Here is a 23511-nt window from a genome sequence, read left to right on the forward strand (position 1 = left end):
TTGCTGAGAGAGTAGATTGTAAGAGTTCTCATCACAAGAAAAAAAAATTTGTAAGTATCTGTAGTGAAGGATAACTTACTGTGATAATCATTTTGCAGTATATACATGTATCAAATCATTATGTTGTACGCCTAAAACTAATACCATGTTATTTGTCAATTAAATCTCAATTAAAAAGAAAAGAATATGGAAAGTTTTAAATAAATAGCTATCAACTCTTCTCCTGTGAATAGGACAAAAAAACCCAATAAAATATAAGACAATTTTAGGTTATTTCAGAGCGTAAGAATAGTTAAAGAATAAACTCAATCATAGGAAGAAGTTTTGGGAAAACATTCCTACATGACTTTTACAATCTTAGTTGTAAAATTTTAGAAATAGACTAATCTAATCTAATCCCTTTGTTTTCAAATAATGAAAATGAGATGTTACTAGGTCAAAGTAATACAGCCAATTATTGGCAAAGCATGATTCTAACTCTTGTATGAAATCTGGGCCTTCAACTCTTGACTCTGGTCTTCAGTGCTTTTCCACTCTTTATGTTTCTTATCTAAGCACTTGGTTTAAAAGTGACCTGGAAATTTACAATGATCTCTGTAATACCTTTCTACTTTAAATTGCCTGTGTTTATCGATGGGTCTATTAGGAACTGAGCTCTCCAAACTCTCCCCACTGCCATTCATTTGTGAGAGACCTTATTTTACTTTAAAACTTTATAGACTTCTTGAAAAGCAAGACCTCAAATGTACGTCTCACTCACTTCTTGAGTGTCTTATGTATTAGACTTTTGAACATACATATTACTATACCAGGCATTTTTTAATACACTATCTCATTGAAATCTTACAATTGTATGAAATATGAAGAAGGTGAAGTTAGAGAAAGAAGATAATTTGGCCATTATTTCTTTAAAGTGGTTAATTTATTCTGATTCCATGTTCAGTGCATTTTTGCAGTCCACCACACTAACCGTTATTGTAAAAACCTCAGCCAGAGTGCCCAATTTGGATAGCAATTGGTGAATCTCTAGCTATAATAATTTTATTCCTAAAACAGTTGTTCGCATATAAAGTACAATGGTTGATCTTTGCTGTTGAATGTATTTAAACCAACTGTTATTTGCAGTTTCATATTCATCAGGTTTCTCTTTCCTTTCAGGCCTGTATGTGGAATCAGAGGGAAAACTCTCATAATTAACCTGCCAGGTAGCAAGAAAGGATCTCAGGTAAGCAACCTTGAGATTTATATGGTTTAGTGTAAGAAGTTTTGACCAGCTGTGAGAGTTAGCCAACCAAAAAGTTGGAGCACTCTACAAGATTCCCCTCACTTCTGACACCAATTGCAATTCAGTGCATTCCCCAAACCACCCTCAGTTTCAATAATTCACTAGAAAGACTCACCAAATTCACTGAAAGATGTTATGCTCATGGTTATGGTTTATTAGAGGGAAAGGATACAGATTAAAATCAACCAAGGAAAGAAGCGTATAAGACAGAGTAGAGGAGACATACCAAATGTAGAGCTTCTAATATCCTTTCCCTGTGGAGTCAGGGACACAGTACTATCCTGGCATCAATGTGTAACACAAGGAGTATTGCCAATCAGGGAAGCTCCAAGCCTTTGATGTCCATAGTTTTTTTTGGAGGTCATCACATACTGCCCATATGGCTGACCTTTAGTCTCTAGCACTTCCAAGAGGTTGGTCTGATACCTTTACTAACACTTTCCAGAGGCGAAACTGATTCCACATTGACCAAAGACACTATCATAAATCACAGTGTTATACTATCTGGTGGCCAAAGTCCCCAGGCAAACAAAGACACTCCCATCACTTCCCAGTAACTGAGGGCAAAGGCCAGACTCTCTTTGGATAAGGTTAATTCTTCATTACACAAGCTATCCCCTAGCCTTTGGCCAAGGCTCTCTTACAGCAAAACAATCATATTTGTCTGGCTGGGCATCTATATTTACTATAGCATTTATGTTACAGACACAACAGTATCAATGTGAATATGCCTAAGATTTGAAGGAACCAGTGTGGTATAGGGATATATTTAGAGAAACAACTAATCCATCCTCTAAAACCATTATACACATTTTCATTTTTTGTACTAATTTAATAATTTTCCACCATGATCTACTACAATTTGTATCCTGTGATACGTTCGCACAGAACTGTTTACCATAGAAATTAGTTCTCTTGCTCAGACCAGTGATTTCCATTGGTATTACATTTTGAGGAGGCTTTACCTCAATTTCCCAATACATATGACTGTGAATATCAGTATTATAATCTTACTAACAATGCCAGTATTATAACATATCACGGTATAGTAGTAGATATAACTTGAAAAATGAAAGTCAGAAGATACTGGCATGTTACTGGAGTCCTACACAGACATTAATAGTTAGCCTAGACCATCATCATTTCATGTGACCTAAATCTCTCCCAGATCGATACTGCTCAGATTTACAGCTTGTCAGATTCCAAAAGCAGGAGTAGTCTCAGCAACATATGGCTTTACCCTTTTCAGCATCTGTCACAACTGAGCTAAGAAACAATATCATCTCTTGGTCTAAGCCTCTTTTGAGACAGCAATAAAATATTGGATTTGCCTCATTGCATACCCCATTTATTCATTCTTTTACCTTCAGCTACCCTTCCTCCTTCTCTCCATTTATACCCAAACTTTTCCTGTGATAATTTTTGAATGAGACAGTTGGTTTGGCCATTGTGCTGGTCCAGATTGCCATCAGTAATACTAGTTTAGCAAGTACCTCCTGCTTAGTCCATCTCCATTCGTATATGGTAAAGTTACATAGGTACAGAACTAGTGGGCAGTCTCAAACACCAGGCAATATAACTGCATTCACTATCAACCCCAATTTGGCCAGATGCAGTAAGACATAGTCTACCACATCAGGCCCTTAGGAATTCTGACATAAAGGTTTAAAGGCACAGTTATAGGTTCTGCTTAGGAATGATCCCTGCTTCTGGCACCCAGTTGCAGCCTAAGTCCTGGGACCACTGCATCAATAGAAAAAAAGAGAGTTGAGGTGACGTGGAGAAAAAAGAAAAATTATAGTCCTAAAGAAAAAAGTATAGTCATTCCAGCATCCTATCCTAACCCCCACTTCCCCAGAAAAGTAGAAGAATCTATCTAGTGGGGACCCTCCTTCATGTCAAGTGTGATCACACACTAATGAAGATGTGTGAGCCAGCCTTTCAGGCTTTTATCTCCTCCCGTTTTAGACAACAGATGTTTCAGTTGCCCATTCCAATTTTCTACCATATCATTGTTCTGAAGATGAAACTGTGTTCCTTGGTCTAAAGAAATGTGACTCCATGGTCAATGGTACAATATCTTCTGTTCTGGTCCTTATATAGTATGCTGAGCATTTGCATCTACCACTGGGTAAGCAAATCCCAGTCCAGAGTAAGTGTCTATTTTTGTTAGGACCTATTTGTAGCCTCCAGGGTCTACTGCATCAGTCCAACTGCCAGCCATGTGCAGGACCTTCCCCTGTGGAATCTGCTGCATAGCCCTCTGCCATCTCTCGTTAGCAGACAGAACAGACTTGGCATTTTGTGCCTCAGAAGGTGCAAGAGGAATATATCTAGATTCAGCCCATCTCTGCATTGCTGCAGCCCCGCAATGTCCACTCCTCTCATGGGCACAGGTGGCCACGTCAAGCCAAGCATACCATGCTATCTGCTCGCCAGTTCCAGTCAACTTCCAATTCTGGAAGGGGGTTCTTCTGATGGGCGTTAATGTATCCTACTTTAATATACTCCTTACACTCCCAGAGTGATTTCCAAAGGACCATACAGACATCCCTTTAATAGACCAGTTTTCCATTGCCCTTCTGCCTGACTGTATGGCCAGGCCATTGGACACTTCCCATGAGTCGGTAAAAACCTAAACATAGGGGCAAACATCACGCAGTTCAGCTTATCGAGCTGATTTGTTTTTACCTTCTTCAATCAGAGTGGCGGCCTTCCGAACAGGATGCTGTCCCTTCACCTTGGAATTACCATCCATAAACCAAGCAGCTCTTTGTTGATCAATAGAAAGCTATTTGTAAGGTACCACCCAAGTGGCCCAAGTGTCCATAGCATCCAGCAGGTCCTCAAGTGGTTTCGAAGTCAGCCCTAGGTGAAAAGAGGCCACCTGCTCGTGAGTATCTTCTTGCGTTCTCCTGGTAGCATGATCCTATGTGCACCATTTCCATTTTATTATGGAAGTCTCCTGGGCATAGCCTTCCTCATTAGAGCATTTCTCAGACATTACTCAAGACAATCTGAGTATTTCAGGTTTCAAGATTATCTTATGTCCTTCAGTCATAAGGGCAGTCTCAATTAAAGTCCAATAGCAAGCTAGTAGTTGTTTCTCAAATGGAAATTTTCTGGTCCAAAATCCCAGCAGTTGTTGCTGGGTGGCACTCACAGCTTTTTGCCAAAAGCCCCAATCTGCAGTCCACATAGAACCATTGTATAGCAAATTAATGACCTATGTAGGTTCAGGCCATCTTACTGGTTCCCATTTAGTATGTCCAATCTATATTGGCAGAAGAGTGGAGTTATGTGCCTTGTGTTTTGCAGTACGAGGTACGAAACGCAATATCCATCCCCGTAATACATTCAGGTAAAGGAGACTCACCACTTCTCATAAAGTTCACTGTCCAAACATTCTAATTTTCATCCAGACTTTCACCTTAATCCCATCAACTGTTGCTGTATCCTCCCAATGTAACTGTACCCCCCATTAGAACTTCAACAGGTTTTAGAATCATAGCACATGGGGTTCTCATGTCAGAGTCCCAGAAAATTCTCTTCTCCATCCCCTGACCATTTTACCCATTCATGTGCATTTGGCCTTGGATTTCTAGGCCTGGATTGGGCCGAGGGATCCAGACCTTTTGTCTGGCCTTATCTTGATTGGATTATGGGCCATCACTTAAGGTGATTCAAGGTGAGGTTTCTTATAGTCATCTTTGCCTTCTAGCTTTTTTAATACCTCCAAAGTAGAGTAAATAGAGATTTGTTTAGGACCCTTCAGTGTTGGGAGACCAGCAGGGGCTCCCATTTGTCCATTCAACCCACAGTAGTGCTACGTTAAGACCTTTGTTTGCCCCCATCAATACTCAATTTATTCATTCATTTCTTATTAACCATTTAAATATTTCCACCTTGGTAGGACAAGTCTCTTGAATCTCTCATGTTTCTTTCCCCATTCTCTTCTGAATTAGTCTAACTTTATTCACTATTTATAGCTTTGACATAACTTTTTCCTTTGGAAGCAGCTCTGAGGCTAGCCAGCAAGAATCCAAGTTTGGCCCAGCCTCAGGATCCACCCCAGCCTTATCCCTTACTTTTGTTTTAGCTAGTACAGATAACAATAACCAAAGGCTTGTATATTTACCTTGTTTCTTGTTATTTTGCATTTCTTTATGCATCCACTAAGACAGTTCCTTAGGAGTTGGATCTTGCATTTCAAAATTCCATTGCTAGCTTTTATCTCTAGTAACTAATCGCAGCACAGCTGCAATTCTGTACTGTGTGTGTTCATCCAGGCTCTAAAGATTTTTCATCCCCTACGCTTTGTTCCTTCCTCTTCCCAGATCACATGTTTCAGTGAGTCAGGATCTTTCTAGCAAATCTTACTTCTCACACCAGTTTCAATTCAGGGGATTTCTAAAATCAACCTCAGTTTAATAATTTACTAGAAGGTCTCACAGAACTCACTGAAGGCTATTATATTCACAGTTATGGTTATTACAGGGAAAGGCTCCTAACTGAAATCAGCCAAGGGAAAAAGCACATAGGGCAGAGTCTGAGAGAGGTACCAAATGAGGAATTTCTAGTCATCCTCTCCCATGGAGTCATGGACAGTATTACCTACTCTTGGTCATAATGTGAGACAATACCCACAGAGTATTGCTGATTAGGCATACACACCTTCACCTTTGGTGCCCAGAATTTTTCCTAGAATTCGATCACATTTGCCAGCAAGGTCGACCTTTAGTCTAGCCCTTCGGTGGGGGGGGGGGGGGGGGGCGGACGGGACTGATGCCTTTAGTCTCCAGTTCCTTCCAGAGGCAAAACTCCCAAAGCACTCATAATAAATCACATTGTTAGACTATCCAGTGGCCAAAGCCCCCAGGCAAACAAAGACACTCCTGTCAGTCATGACATTGCAAGGAACCAGAGATCACCTCCCAAAAGCTGAGAGTAAAGGCCAGACCTCTTTTTGGTCAAGGTTAGATTCTTTCATATATAATCTTTATCAGTAAAGTGATTGAGCCAAACGAAGAGAGGTCAAAAGATGAGGCACCCTTCCAGGTATTCCAGTAACCTTCCATAAATTGTAATATATTTCTTTATGTCTTAGGTTTTAAGGTAAGTTACCTAAAATGTAAAAGAGAAAGACCTCTGCCCAAACATATCTATCCCTATGTTCTGATTTTAAAGTTCTCGCCTATTCTCTTTTGGTGATACATTATAGGTAATAGTGAGCAGGAAACTGAATTGACTTTTATGCAGTGCTCTATACAAACTTGTATCTATTTTTATGTATTGTACAACAGTGTCTAGGTAACTTTATGATGATAGTCAGAACTTTAGTGCTCTGAATAAAAAAGTTCACTCCTCAATTGGTTTGTTAGTTCTAGCGCTCTGCTCTAACTAGAAAGGTGAAAACTGTTTCCTGGGTTTCACATAATGTATCTTTTAAACCCTAAAGTTGTGTAGAAATTTTACTTTTAAAAACCGTGGTGTGCTTATATAGTAATGTAGTTCTTCAGCTTATGGAGAAGATTGTAATATATGCCATGCTTACTTCATACTTCACATTGCAAAGACAATGCTTTAAATATGATTCCTTCTTAAGATGGAGGGAGAGAAATACAGATCCAAAATCACAAATAAATTTGATTGCTCCCTTTTTATATGCCTGTGAAAGTGCTTCATCTTCATTTTTTTTCTTCCTCTTGTATACAGGAATGCTTTCAGTTCATACTGCCAGCTCTACCTCATGCCATTGACCTTTTACGTGATGCCATTGTAAAAGTAAAGGAAGTGCATGATGAACTTGAAGATTTACCTTCCCCACCACCTCCTCTTTCCCCTCCTCCCACAACTAGCCCTCATAAACAGACAGAAGACAAAGGGGTTCAATGTGAGGAAGAGGAAGAAGAAAAGAAAGACAGTGGTGTTGCTTCAACAGAAGACAGTTCTTCATCACATATAACTGCAGCAGCCATTGCTGCCAAGGTAAGCCTGCTGAGAGAGACCCAAAGATCTAAAGCACCCACAGGTAAATGTACTGATTTCGTCCCTCTGTCCATTCCATCCTTCCATAATACCTCTTCAGGGCATCCTTAAAAAAGAACTGGGATATTCATCACACTCCAGTGCTATGTTCCTTCCATATTGAAGGCATTAAAGTTTGTTCTAAGTTTTGAGGCATTAAAGATACTGCTGTTACCTATTGAAGTAATAGCTGCCAATGATAAACAATGTGACATTTAAGAACTCTTTGGTGATATCATTTTTGTAGACATATATTCAAAACATCAAATATTCACAGATTCTTAAAGGAGCAGCAAACTGAAGGTAAGAGACCTTAGATGATTCAAGAAGCTAGCTGAAAAAGATTAGTAAAGATTTTTTTAGAAGACAAGGTTTTTCAGCAATTAACAAAGCATTTATTTAAATATTACTTGACACAAATTACCCTAGTGGTATAGAGAGGAAATGGATATATTTGCATTTTTAATCTAATAAAGTAATAAGTATTATTAGGCCAGTATCAAAGTATTACAAATTCTCTCTGGGCAATTCTGAGAGTAAGTAGAGTACCATGAGGTACTTGAGTAAATTTAGTCATCTTAAAGTCACAGAACATGATTTACATTATTATCTATACCTAGTATATTTCACTTAGTATGCTATAAAATCTTTAGAAAGTAGCATAGCACTTCTGGGAATAATGATTGTTCATTGATTGACAGTATAAAGACTGAAAATCGAATCACATATGAAGTAACTCCTAAACTTTGATGGATCATCCAGATATTTTCGCCATGAGCATAGCATGAGAGGGTTTTTTTGAAAACGTATAGATTAGAAAGCATTATAGAGATCTTTTGGAAGTGTCCATTCAGACAAACAGTAGATGGTTCTTTCACTAAAGACAGGATGATTCTGTCTCCAGATCCGTTCAGTGATTTATTAAGTCCTTACGTAAGGCTAGTAAATATTTAAGTTGTGTGTGAGGTTTGTTTTGTTTCATTTTTATGGAACTGATTGGTAAAATAAGTACATTTTTAAAATCATTATATCTTCTGTCTCTTTTACTCTTAATTAGAAGAGTAAAAAGTACCATCAATTTCAGTCTTAAGAAAAAAGCTTCTACAATTTGAAATCTAAGCTAATTTTGTCATTCTACATTTGAAAATTTTTGACATTTCATTGTTCCATTTGTTTTCACCCTTTTTCCTTTCCAGTCATTTTGCTTGTATAGTTTCATGTTTTCCTGTCACTATATTCATAGTTTTTATGTGTTGTGCATTAGAAGCATCCATTCTACACCAGTCCTGCTGTTTTCATGGCACACGGTGAGCAGCCCATCCCTGGTCTCATCAATTATTCCCATCATGCAGCAGGCAGTACAGATGAACGGGTAAGACAAGAGGCTTTGGCATTAATGATTTTGCAAGCATACACCCTACCTCCTATCCTTGGAGGTAGGCTATGACATGTTATGGAAGATGTGTTTTATTCTGAAGGATCTTCAGCAGTGCTTTTTTGTGAAAGTGTAAGTGCCACTGAGTATATTCCATCAAGGAATTTAATTTACTAGAATTTCTCCTGTAGCTAAAGGACTCTAATATCATTAAGATTCTATACTGTGTGGCAATGAGCTTTCATCACGTGACTTCCAAGAAATTCATTGCTCAGAAGGTATTTTTTTCTTTAGCAATTTCAACACAAACCTTTAAATAAACTACCTGTTTTAATTAAGATAATCCCTGAAGAGGATCACTTTAAGTCTTAAAATCTAAATAGATTGGTCAAGCTAATATTTACAGTCATGTGCCACATCATGACATTTCAGTCAACAATGGACAGCATGTACGACAGTCGTCCCATAAGATTAGTACCATATAGCCTAGATATGTAGTAGGCTATACCATGTAGGTTTGTGTGAGTACACTCTATGATGTTCGCACAACAGCGAAATCACCTGACGATGCATTTCTCAGAACATATCCCCGTCGTTAAGCTACTCTTAACTATAATTTGTATTACCCTTGCTTTTTTTCCTCATGATTTTGCATCTTATTTTCTTTTCCTTCACTATGATCTCTTTACAAACATTTAGAGAATTGAATCTTGGTACATTTTGTAAGATTACTAATCTTCAGATTATTCACTTCTTTCAGTCACTGGCTGTATGATAGTTTGTGAAAAGTGCCAGGCTAGGAAAGATTAAACTGATAAGTATAAATGACTAAGCAGTGATAATTTAGACAATGGCTGCAAAAAAATCTATCGCAATCCCTAGTATGGATATAAAATGAGAGGAAAAAAAGAAGAAAAAGAAACAATAACATGAAATTTGGCTTTAAATGCTTAGAAAGAAAAAACACGCAGAATTTCAGAAAGGACAGAGGAGAAAACTAACATCAATAATCTCTTGGAAGATACGCTACCAAATGAAGACTTTAACCCTTATATCAACAAACCATGCGTGGCTGGAAATAAACTTGAGTTAGTCAAAGGTCAAGTAGAAAATTTAAATATTGATTAGTAAAATTATTAATGAATTTCAGTTGACAACTAGTATGTGAATTGTCCAGATATAGCTTTGTTATAAATTTTAAACTTTCCAAAAGTACCAAACTTGAAGCAGGACTATCTTTTGTATCCTCATCTTATAAAACAACACAGCAACTAGAGTAATCATCTTAGTTTTCAAACTAAAGTATTTGGAAGTTTTGTATTCATAACCAAGCTTTTAGGTTATCATATTCTGAGTTTCATATTATTACACTGAAAATAATTAGAGTGACTCTTTTTTTTCAGTTCTCCCAAGGATTGCACATAACTAGTACCATTCTAGATGCATAGAAGAGAAATTAATTATTACATACAATGGATTCCTTAAATTATTAGGGCTTAATTCTCTGGAGGAGCTAGTTGAGAATGGCTGTTTAAATGTTCTAACTGGATGTCCTTATATGGCATCACCCAGGAACTTCTCATTTATTAGCTGATATTTACTAATCCTTTGTAAGTAGTAGTTATGGTCTTTTTGACAGACAGTCTGTTTTGTAAGTAGACTTACATTTTTGTGCTTCCTTTGACAAATGATAATCAGAGCTGTACATCAAACAGTATAATGTTCTTGTTCTTCAGACCTAGCATCCATAGAAAAGAATGAAAAAGAAGAAATAGGTAACAGAAAATAATGAAAAGGCAGGCCTTTAATGTTCTTGGTGCTCCTAAAGAAGCTATGTTAACCCTGGGAATGCTTATCTGGCATTAACTTCATTAATGAGCCTCATTGGCTCTGAGTGCCCTGGTTTGTTGTCAGTGTTTCAGATCTCTATATGAGAACAGTCATTTGGAATATCTCTACAAACTATTTGGCTGGTTTTTACAAGCTTTACTGATGTAAAATTTTAAAATTAATTTTTGAAAGGGAGAGTCTAATTATTGAAGAGAAAAACATAATTTCTCTCAGCTGGTCACATTCTGAGGCATGTGAAGCAATGTGGAATAATGTAAAAAATAATGTAACTTAAAATCAGAAGACCTGATTATAAGCCCTGACTATACCACTTAATATTTAGGGCAAACTACTCAAGATTTAAGGTTTAGTTTCTTATCTATAAGATGGGAATAATAATAATTGCCCGGCATGTCACAAGACGTTATTTTTTGTAGCAAATAAGATAATATATGAGTGAAAAATTATAAACTTTGTATATTTAGAGTTTAATATTTAAAGAATTCTTTCTAGGTGCCAAACACTATGCTTGGTGCCTAGAATACAATTATAAATAGATTATTCTAACCCATAAAGTGTAACTAGGGAGCTCTTTTTATTACTTCTTTACTTTCCTAACTCAATTATCTACTTCTTATGATCAAGACAGTGAAACCTGATGAATGTACTGACTCTTTAATAGTTGCCAGCGATCTGATTACTAGTTATTGCCAAACTAATCAACTTGCTTTTTCAGGAAATAAGAAGGTTTGAGGAATGCCTCTTGTAATGGATATTTGTTAGTTGCCTCTCCAGCAGCCATTTCCCATTCCCTCTTCCTAACACTACACCACATTTCTCGGTCGTATAGTTTGGGTGGGATTGACTAAACCTCCAGGGTAGGTTGGCTTAATATGATCAGAATATCTATTTCACGTAGCCACAGTTTTTAGTTAAAGGAACATGTATTTCAGGCCAGTCAGAGCAAGTGGGTCTCATCTCTTATATTTTATTTGAACTACTGGGGACACAGATTCTCTGTTTCCCATTGGAAACAGAGGAATATAAATGAGGAAATATACACATGAATTAGGCAATATATAAACCCAAGAATTGCCCTCTTGGAACCATGAAAGGAATGCCTGCCAATAATGGAACCAACAGTAAAGAAGCAGTCCTGAGAAGTGGAAGAGAAAGAGAGATATTGGGTCCTGGTCAGATTGTTTGAACGACTCACTCAAGCCCCTGTTGAACTGTACCTACCTCTTGACTTTCAGTTACATGAGCTGGTAAATTACTTTTTTAAAAAAAGACTAATTAGAGATACAGATGGGTATACTCTTGTCTGCAACCAAAAAGCATCTTAACTAATATACCTCAATAAATACTGTCTCATCGAAGAGATGTAAAGTCTTCCTCATCATGACTGAAGTATATCAAATAGGAATCCCTGAAGTTTCCTATTTGAGTGAGAAAGCTGATTCAAGAGGATAGAGAGTAGGGGAGTATGACACAAAGGAGGAAAATAAATCCTGCTCCTCTGTGGTTACTAAATAAGCATGAAGGTCTTTTCAAGGAGACTGGATCCAAATCCAAAGAAATTACAGCTTGTGCTTCGCAGCCTTAAGGCAAGTGATAGATTCAAACTCCAAGACCTAATGACAGCCAAGGAGGAATTTGAGACAATGAGAGAGGATACCCATGGGGATACATAATAGGAAATCTTGTCTCACTGACAGAAATTAAATCTTCTGGAGAGGTCTAACATAATAATGATGTTACTCAAGCTCCACTGGATGCAAGAAAATCTCCTCCTTGCCCTGGGAAGAAAAAGAGTGTGGATTTCCTTTTGGTACAGGATATAGAGAAAACAGTATGTTGAATTCACATGGCCGGTCGAGAAGAGTCTGTCTTCCTGGAGCATTTATTTGGAACTTAAGAGAGGAAATGCTAAGAGTTAGCAACCTGCCCCTCCTATAGATTTGTCTGGAAATAAATGACCATTACAAAACACCAGAGACACTTAATAAAGTTTTGGTCAGAAAACTGAAGAACATGCAAGCGCTTATATATATATATTTATACATTGTTTCTACCACGAGGATTTTGGTATATTAAAATATTAATTGAGTCACTTTTCTGAACATTTTACACTTTTCTAAACATTTTACATATATCAACACTTTACATACATTGTCATTTTACTTATGAGAAAATGAAGCACAAAGAGGTTAAGGACATACAACTAGCTAGTGACTGAACTGGTATTCAACTCCAGGTAGTCTGGCTCCTGAATCGGCACTCTTGACCACTCTGTTATGGCACCTCTCAGTACGAGAGAAAGAAAAGGTAAAGTTCTAGGAGATGACTAGCTAGTTACAATTTCTTCTCAAAAATGAAAATTGGGATTTAGGGACCTTGGTTTGAAATACTTGAATGATAAAATGCATTGCAGAACCTAAGAATTATAAACAATAGAATGCGTTGTCCTCTGGAAGTTTACTGATCCAAGCAACAGAGCTTTCAGCTATAAGTACCAGTGGAATCAGAAATATATTTAGATAAATCCATGAAACCAAATACTTTGGAGAACAGGGTATGATATGTGTTAAAGGATAATATTTTTAAAGGTTCAGTCTTAACACTTATAGAAATATAAAGTAAATCTGTCAAAACATTTTATTTAACTAATTAATTAATGAGAGAACAGTAAGAGTTACAACCAGTTCAAAGAAAAATTCAAAGGACTCACAAATATATTAACAGTCACAAAGGCTGAGATGAATTTATAAATAGATATAAAACTTGGTTAATATGCACAGGACAATAATCAGTTGTTTCTTCTCAGGACAAAAAAAAGTGCAAATAATCCAAAAGGGTATACAAATCTGGACAGTTAATAATCTTTCTTGCCCATTTCCCTAACAGTTCTCTCTCCCCACCGATGATCATAATAATCTCAAAGATTATTTTTAAACACAAAAAAATGGCTGGTCTCATTAGTTTTGGCTTCATTATTTATATAAGTACAGCGAGATATTAATAAACCATATATCCTCCTTGAGTTTGTTTTGCAAATACTAAAGCCACAAAATTAACTTCTGTCTGGAAGTTTTCATCGGAAGTCTCGGATTCTACTTTAAAAAGTCTCTATTTTTGCCATCCTAAGATTAGGAAACCAAGCTCAAGAAACTCTCTTCACCAGATTTCACCTGCAAGTACCTGTCATTTGGGTGAGTTCCTCTCTTTCCAGGTGGCCAAAATTTAATTACCATATATAAGTTGCCTTCCTTACCACATATAAGGCTGAAACCCTCTACTCCAAGTACCAGGTCATTTTTCTTAGGAGGGCTTTGTAGGCATTGGCTTCATGAGTACAGCCAATCTTTGTTCTTCAAAAGTGGCAGTCATATTTGATTAAATGAGGACCATTCTCAAATATGACACTCCAGATATGTCCTTGATTTTGCCATCAGTTTGTCCAATTATATCCTGTTAAAAAGGAAGCCATTTTTATTATATCTATGGAAATCACTATATTGTTAAGAAAAGCTACGTTAGTAAGAGCTTCTGAATTCTGAGAGAGTTAGTGAGAATCAAATATCATTTTTAAATGTTTCATTTTAGTTTTGAGAAATCAGGATCTACTAAATTCTGTGGGTTATACATAGCTTAAGAAGAAAGAAAAAGAGCTTCCTCAAATGGATAAATTCTTAGACTCATACAACCTCCCAAAACTGAATCAAGAAGAAATAGAGAATCTGAATAGACCAATCACAAGTAAAGAAATTGAAACAGTAATAAAAAAACACTCCCAAAAAATAAAAGTCTAGGACCAGATGGCTTCTCTGGAGAATTCGACCAAACATTCAAAGAAGATTTAGTACCTGTCTGCCTCAAACTATTCCGAAAAATTGAAATAGATGGAACACTCCCTAACACATTTTACGAGGCCAACATCACCCTGATCCCAAAGCCAGACAAGGACAACACAAAGAAGGAAAACTACAAGCCAATGTCGCTGATGAACATAGATGCAAAAATCCTCAATAAAATATTGGCACACCTAATATAGCAGTACAACAAAATGATCAAACACCATGATCAAGTGGGATTTGTACCAGAGACACAATGATGGTTCAACATCTGCAAATCAATCAATGTGATACACCACATTAACAAAATGAGGAATAAAAACCACATGATCATCTCAATAGATGCAGAGAAGGCGTTTGACAAGATCCAACATCCATTTATGATAAAAACTCTCAAGAAAATGGGTATAGAAGGAAAGTACCTTAACATAATAAAGGCCATATATGACAGACCCACAGCCAACATCATACTCAACGGGGAAAACCTGAAAGCCATCCCTCTGCGTTCAGGAACAAGACAAGGGTGCCCACTCTCACCACTCTTATTCAACATAGTGCTGGAGGTTTTGGCCAGAAAAAGAAATAAAAGGTATCCAAATAGGTAAGGAGGAAGTGAAACTCTTGCTGTTAGCAGACGATATGATTTTATATATAGAAAACTCAAAGGATCCATTAGATATAATCAACAGTTACAGCAAAGTTGCAGGGTACAAAATCAACTTACAAAAATCAGTTGCATTTCTATGCTTAAATAACGAACCCACAGAAAGAGAACTCAAGAAAACAATCCCGTTTACAATCACAACAAAAAGAATAAAATATCTAGGAATAAATTTAACCAAGGAAGTGAAAGACCTATACAGTGAGAACTATAAGACATTATTGAAAGAAACTGATCATGACATAAAGAAATAGAAAGATATTCTGTGCACATGGATTGGAAGAATAAACATAGTTAAAATGTCCATACTACCTAAAGCAAACTACAGATTCAGTGCAATCTCGATCAGAATGCCAGTGACATTCTCCATGGAAATAGAAAAAAGAATCCTAAAATTTATATGGGGCAACAAAAGACCCCGAATAGCTAAAGCAATCCTGAGAAAAAAGAACAAAGCTGGAGACATCACAATCCCTGACCTCAAAATATACTACAAAGTGATAGTAATCAAAACAGCATGGTACTGGTACAAAAACAGACACACAGATCAATGGAACAGAATTGAAAGCCCAGAAATAAAACCACACATATATACAGGCAGCTAATCTTCGACAGTGAAGCTAAGAACATACAATGCAGAAAGGAAAGTCTCTTCAAAAAATGGTGCTGGGAAAACTGGAGAGCCATATGCAAAAGAGTGAAGGGAGACTATTATGTTTCACCATACACAAAAATTAACTCAAAATGGATTAAAGACTTGAAGGTAAGATGTGAAACCATAAAACTCCTAGAAGAAAATATAGGTAGTACACTCTTTGACATCGGTCTTAGAAGGAACTTTTCAAATGCCATATCTACTCAGGCAAGGGAAACAAAAGAAAAAATAAACAAATAGGACTTCATCAGACTAAAGGGCTTCTGCAAGGCAAAGGAAACTATGAACAAAACGAAAAACAACCCACCAACTGGGAGAAAATGTTTGCAAGTCACATACCCGACAAGGAGTTAATCTCCAAAATATATAAAGAACTCATACAACTCAACAACAACAACAAAAAATCCCGATCAAAAAATGGGCAGAGGATATGAACAGACACTTTTCCAAAGAAGACATACGGCTGGCCAACAGGCACATGAAAAGATGTTCAGCATCACTAATCATCAGGGAAATGCAAATCAAAACTACAATGAGATATCACCTTACACCTATTAGAATGGCTGTAAATACCAGGACAAAAAACAACAAATGTTGGAGAGGATGTGGAGCAAAAGGAACCCTTGTACACTGTTGATGGGAATGCAAACAGCCACTATGGAAAGCAGTATGCAGGTTTCTCAAAAAACTAAAAATCAAAATACCATATGACCCAGCTATCCCACTACTGGATATTTATCCAAAGAACTTGAAATCAACAATTCAAAAAGATTTATGCACCCCTGTGTTCACTGCAGCATTATGCGCAATAACCAAGACATGGAAGCAACCCAAGTGCCCATCGACTGATGAATGGATAAAGAAAATGTGGTGTATATATAGTGGAATACTATTCAGCTATAAAAAATGACAGAATTGTCCCATTCGCAACAACAAGGATGGAACTTGAGGGTATTATGTTAAGTGAGATAAGCCAGACAGAGAAAGACAAACACCATATGATTTCACTCATATGTGGAAGATAAACAAATACCTGGACAAAGATAACAGATTAGTGGTTACCAGAGTGGAAGGGGGCTCGGGGCGGGGGGGTGACCATAAGGGGTTAAAGGGCACATGTATATGGTGACTGACAAATAATAATGTACAACTGAAATTTCACAATGTTAGAAACTATTATGACACCAATGAAAAAAAAGAGCTTCTTCACATATCCGGAAAATAGAACATTTGAAACATCAATAGTATTCAAAACAAATAGCCAGGAAAAAAATTCTTCTTGAGTCCTATGTAAGTCATTCTTATTCCACGGGATCTTAGCTTAGCAGTCTACTTTCATGAAGCTTTCAGCTTCTAGACTAAAAAGGATTTTGGAAATAGTCCACCATTATGATCTAAAAGTTGTCTAAGCAATGTCACTTCAGAAGTCCATACCCAGGAGTATATTCTTTGAAGTGTCAGTAGTTGTATCTGGTATGAGGCTCGTGAAACTATCCTTTTTTGTTGAATACACAAGCGCTGGCCTATAGATTATGGCATAACTTTCAAGCAAGCATCAAAATCCAGCTGTAGATGACATAGACTTAAGAGCTGTAGTTATTAACTGTAACCAATAATATCAGAATGGAAGAGAGTGAAATTCTCTTTTGGGGGATAGAATATAACTATTTCAAAAAAGTTTTGAGCAGTATTTCCCCTTAGAGTAAAAACATTATGGACAGGGGAATTTGACAATTCTCCAGGGACTTTACATAAAGCATACAATTTCTGAAATAGTTATATTAATAACATTTTACTTATATAAATTTAACCTAGAGAAGGCTGGGCTTCTCTTTTGATATGACAACTTCCCATGAAATTTACAGTTGTAACACATGGAACAAGCCTAATTAAATCTTTCATCGCTCTTTTTCTATGCTGAAAGAACAAATTTTTGTGATTTCTAGGAGCTTGCTGGGAAACACAAAGATAGTTTTGGACGAAAAAATACTGTGAAATTTTTTACAAGTTTATTCTATATTTAGGATTCAATTTTGAGTTGTCAGGGGAAATTTGGACCCTTGATTTAAGCTATGATTATGGAAGCCTGAGAAATAATTTTTGGTTGCCTTTTTAATTAAAATAACAATAAAACATTTCTTAAAGCATAGAAGGTAACACAATTGTTAAGAATTAGCTTTTGCATAAGTGAGGAACTTTTGTTCTTTGGTTTTTTTCCCTTAAACACTCAAGCATATAATAGAGTTAACATATAGCACAAAAAATTATTCTAGTAAGACCCAGCATCTCTGCTGTCCAGGCAGATTACATAGATAGATGGTAGGTAAAGGCAATAATCAGTAAGTCAAGGAAAAAGGCCCATCAAAATTAAGTGGACTTTGTTAATGTTGAAACACATTTTGTAACTTATTTTCAGGCTTGGGTATTATAAATCAAAGGAAATAAACTTCACTTTCCAAATTTTATTCTTCATTAAGTTCTGTCAAATACTCTGGAACAAACTGATACTTTGCTTTAGGACTGCAGTTCTTAGATGATCCACAATATGAAAACTGTCTTCATAATAATATTTTGATATAATTTATTTACCATGCAATGTGTTAATCATTGCTTTTCTCAAATGAAGTATTTTAAATTTTTGTTTTGATTTCTAACTCAGTAAATATTAATAGTTATAATGCACATATACAAAAGCTGTGGAAGTTCTAAGTAAATTTTAAATATGCAAAGGGATCCAGAGACTAAAAAGTTTGAAAACTGCTGCTCTTAAGGGAAAACTTTGTTTTCCTTAAAAAAACAAAAGCACATGCTCAACTGTATTTCTGTGTCATTATTGCTCCTGATATTGTCTCAACGACTCATATTATTTTTTTTTTAATTTTTATTTATTTATTTATTTTTCCCCCAAAGCCCCAGTAGATAGTTGTATGTCATAGTTGCACATCCTTCTAGTTGCTGCATGTGGGACGCGGCCTCAGCATGGCCAGAGAAGCGGTGCGTCGGTGCGCGCCCGGGATCTGAACCCGGGCCGCCAGCAGCGGAGCGCACACACTTAACCGCTAAGCCACGGGGCCGGCCCGCAACTCATATTAATTATAACCTCTAATGAAAGTAAGTCATTTCCATTTCATAGAGATAACCTGGGGGGTAGATAATTAAGAACTATCCAACGTGTATATTTTAATAGACAGCAAAGTTCATGAACATACATAATGCAATTTTCTACAACAATATACAATCCTTTGACTACTTGTTAAAATAGCAAAAAGGAGCATGTTCGTAAACATGACACAAAACTCTACCATCTATATAGCAAATAAAAATAATCAAAAATATATAAACTTAAAATTATGATTAGTAATCAGTGCAACAAAAGAAAAAATAAATAAATTGTAATTCATCAAAATTAAAAACTTTTGTTTTTATCAAAACAAGTATCACAGAACACTATCAAGAGAGTGAAAAGACAACCTGCAAAATGGAAGAAAATATTTGCAAATCATATGTCTGATAAAGGATTAGTATCTAGAATATATAAAGAATGCCTGCAACTCACTAACAAAAAAGAAACAACCCAGTTTGAAAATTTGAATAGACATTTCTCCAAAGAAGGTATACAAATAGCAATATGAACATGAAAAGATATTCAACATCACTAGTCATTAGGGAACTGCAAATCAAAACCACAGTGAGATACCACTTTACATCCATTGGGATGACTATTTCAAAAACACCAAAAATCCTCCCCCCCCCCAAAAAATTAAAATTAAGTGTTGGCAAAGGATGCAGAGAAATCAGAACCCTTGTGCTCTGCTGGAGGGAGTGTAAAATGGTGCAGCCACGGTGAAAAACACTTGTGTGGTTCCTCTAAAAGTTAAACATATGATCTAGCAATTTTACTTCTAGATATATATCTAAAAGAATTGAAACAAGGACTAGTACATGAATGTTCATAGCAGCATTATTCACAATGGCGAAAAGGTGGAAACAACCCACATGTCCATTGATGGATAAATGGATAAACAAAATATGATATATACATACAATGGAATATTATTCAGCCACAAGAAGAAATTAAGTTCTGATACATGCTACAACATGGATGTTCCTTGAAAACATTATCCTAAGTTAAATAAGCCAGACATAAAAGGACGAATGTATGATTCTGCTTACATGAGGTACCTAGAATAGTCAAATTCATAGAGACAGAAAATAGGATAGAGGTTACCAGGGTCTGGGGAAAGTGGGATGGGGAGTTATTGTTTAAAGAGTACAGAATTTCTCTTTCTGATGATGAAATGGAGAGTCGTGATGTTTGTGTTACATCGTCAGTTTACCTTATGCCGTTGAATTGTACACTTAAAACTTGTTAAAATAGTAAGTTTTATTAGGTGTATTTCACCACAATAAAAAGATTTTTAATTATGATTAGCAATCAATGTTTCCTAATTTTATCTTGTTTAAAAATTATCTAGGCATCTAATGATTATCCATTAATTAACTCAATTTAATGTCTGTCCAAAATTTGTTGCCTAAAGATCATAGAAATGATCTTCAAACTGATATGCTAAAAACATAAATACTGTTGAAATAAAGTTTGTCAGAATAATGATTCGATTTAGTCAAACATAAATATATTTTTTATAATTCTAAGTATTATGTAGGAGTAATGTTAGCTTGTTCAATCAGTAAACCTGTATACGTTTGGGGAAAACAACTCAAAAAAAACAAAATGTAGACTTGTATTATATTTATCATTGATAAATTTTTTGTGTGTGTGTGAGGAAGATCAGCCCTGAGCTAACGTCTGTGCTAATCCTCCCCTTTTTGCTGAGGAAGACCGGCTCTGAGCTAACATCTATTGCCAATCCTCCTCCTTTTTTTTTTTCCCCCAAAGCCCCAGTAGATAGGTGTATGTCATAGTTGCACATTCTTCTAGTTGCTGTATGTGGGACGCGGCCTCAGCATGGCCGGAGAAGCGGATCCGAACCCGGGCTGCCAGTAGCGGAGCGTGCGCACTTAACCGCTAAGCCACGGGGCTGGCCCGATAAATTTGTTTAAAGACAAGATTTTTAAAACCAAAATTACTAAGCTAGTGTTATTTGCCAAAGATTTACCTTAATTATATGAACTTGGATTCTTGATATATTTATTAGTTAATTTCTATTAGAAGGTTTCTTTTTAAGTCCAGCATATTTGAATTATTAGAAATTCAGTTTCCTTATTTGGGGGAATTTTAGGACTAATTGACTTTTTTTTTTTTTTTGGTGAGGAAGATTGGCCCTGAGCTGACATCTGCCAATCCTCCTCTTTTTGCTGAGGAAGACTGCCCCTGGGCTAACATCCATGCCCATCTTCCTCCACTTTATATGGGACCCCTGCCACAGCATGGCCTGACAAGTGGTGTGTCAGTGCGCGCCCAGGATCCGAAACGGCGAACCCCAGGCCGCCACAGCGGAGTGCACACACTTAACCGCTTGCACCACTGGGCCAGCCCCCTAATTGACTTATTTAAGCCTTTATTTATCTCTATAAGCGAGTTAAAACAGAGCGTCTTTAATTTAATAGGCCATATAGTTTAATACTTTCCAGAGAGTGGGAAGCATTTCATACTCACATTATAGGTAAAGGCATTTCTGAATTACAGACACAAACAAGGAGCTCATGGTTTCAATTCTATAACTTCAGCCACAGGTCTAGAGTAAACACAGAAACACAAAAACTCATTGCCACCCAAAAAAAAAAAAAAATCAAAGACCTGTTCTCCTTCCCAGAGGGCACTAAATTCTTAATTGTTCTGAGCTCAAAATAGAGAAATAGACAAAAAGGACTATAAACAGGATTCTCCTCATCTGGCACCCAATAGAGCCCATAAAACTGAAGTCCCAAGCATTGATGCAATAATTTCCTGACATTGCACCAACTAGAAACAAAGACAAACGAAAGTCAATATAATGGATTTTCTGGGTTTTTTAAGTTTTTTTAAACCTAGAGAAATAGTCATCTAAGTAAAGTTCTATTGGCATTTGGGATTCACCTCTGGTTGCCAAGAAAAGATATGTGTGGGCTTAAGCAAGTGCTTAAAAGTGCTCTCCTCTGGCAATGCAGTTTATCTGGTTTTATTAGATGATTTCATTGGGCATCTCTGTAGATGATCTCTAAAACTGTGAAGGAATAATTTTTTTAAAAGGTAAAATCCTAATTTATTGCAAATACCAAATGAATACATATCAAAGATGTTATTTCATTCATTCATTAAGGAACCAGAAAGATGTTACAACTGGTTCACAGGAAAATTCAAAGAACACAAAAATATAGGCATTGGGAATGCTGAAATGAATTTACAAATAGATGCAACACTTGCACTATATGAACACTTCAAGGCAGTTCATTACACTCCATGGTACAAAAGAGTCATTTGGACAAAAACCGTTTACATTACTATCAGTTTTTACAACTTAAGAATTGTAAAATAGCTGAAAGACTGTGAACAGTGCAGATAATCCAGAATGGTCCAGTACACAGAACACCTGGTAATATTTTTTGTCCATTTCAAAGTCATTCACAATTTTTCCGACATATGAAAGAAATACAATGATGCATGGATATTTACAAAAGAAAATAAATTTTTTTTTCAAGATGTCCATGAACCTAATGTGCTTTTTTATTGTTTATACTATTGTTTGTTTCTACTCATATGGTTGCCACATAGCAGGATTTTGTAGACAGCCATATGATTTTTAATAATAAATGACTTTCATTTTCTCAAAATTTGAATTAGAAAAGCCAAGATGTTTTTATATCACTACTGTAGTTGCTAATAGAGAGATTAACTTGATAGGATGCCAGTTGGTTTTTCCTAGCATTGACCCTTGAGTAATATTGTGGACTGATTATGTGTGTATGTGTGATGAATTAGTAATTATTATTTGAGCCAATAAATATATGTTCTCATAGGTTTTTCACAAAACTTACTATTATTAATAAAATAAATAGGAAGCTGTATTAAAATTAACTACATAGACCTTTTTCAAATCTGGGAAGCCGTATACTTTGTGCTTTACTTAACAACATGAGCTTTAACATCAGGTAGTTTCAGTTCTATCAGTTTTTAGCTCTATGACATTGGATGAATTGCTTCTCTTTTCTAAGCCCCAGTCTTCTCTAAAATGGGAATAATAATGATACTAACCCTATTATTACTTCATGAGTAAGTTATGAATATTCAAATAAAGAAATAGATGTAAAAGCACTTAACACAGTATCTGGATAAACGTAAACACTTAATATTAGGAGATCGATATCCTCTCTGATCTAACTCAACCTTCAGATGTTACTTATTCAGTTCTCCCTTCACACTTCCTCTTTCCTTTGCTCAACTGAGCAATCTTTTTTTTTTCCTTCTTATTCAACCTTTAGCCATCTTCTAAGGCCTAGCTCATTGGTGCTTACATTTTTGTAGGCGGTGACTTCCTTTGGGACTGTGATTAATGTTGCTGCCCCCTCCAAAGGTTCACACACACAAATGTTGAGTACAATTGCAGGGCAGATCCCGTAGATTAAGAACTCCTGTGCTAGCTAAAGTCCAGCCTCCTCCATAAAGTCTTTCATAAATCCAGTCTATATTTATCTTTCCTTTTATATTACATTCATTCACCAAATACTTATTTTGACATTAATAAGTGTATATCACTCTGCTAGATGCTGTGAGTTTTTAAACGATTATATGTGACTTGGGCTCTGCCCTTGAGGAACTCACAACGTAATATGAGAAAATATATTCTTAAATGAACCAGTTTCATAAGTGTACCATAACTTAGTATT

The 23511-nt window shown here is 36.2% G+C and overlaps 1 protein-coding gene across 8 annotated transcripts in view; it reads left to right on the forward strand.

Annotated features, from left to right (window-relative positions):
• GPHN (gephyrin) overlaps positions 1-23511 on the forward strand; it is a 648078-nt gene that overhangs the window by 368388 nt on the left and 256179 nt on the right. For 4 of the 8 annotated variants that reach the window (XM_058567147.1, XM_058567148.1, XM_058567149.1 and 1 more), the window contains 3 exons: positions 1159-1225; positions 7001-7273; positions 8577-8684. In XM_058567147.1, coding sequence (XP_058423130.1) covers positions 1159-1225; positions 7001-7273; positions 8577-8684 — 448 coding nt within the window. The remainder of the gene's footprint in view (positions 1-1158; positions 1226-7000; positions 7274-8576; positions 8685-23511) is intronic. The other 4 variants (XM_058567151.1, XM_058567152.1, XM_058567153.1 and 1 more) reach the window with 1 other exon arrangement.

The sequence above is a fragment of the Diceros bicornis genome, chromosome 24 (genome assembly GCF_020826845.1).
Source record: "Diceros bicornis minor isolate mBicDic1 chromosome 24, mDicBic1.mat.cur, whole genome shotgun sequence".
NCBI lineage: Eukaryota > Metazoa > Chordata > Mammalia > Perissodactyla > Rhinocerotidae > Diceros > Diceros bicornis.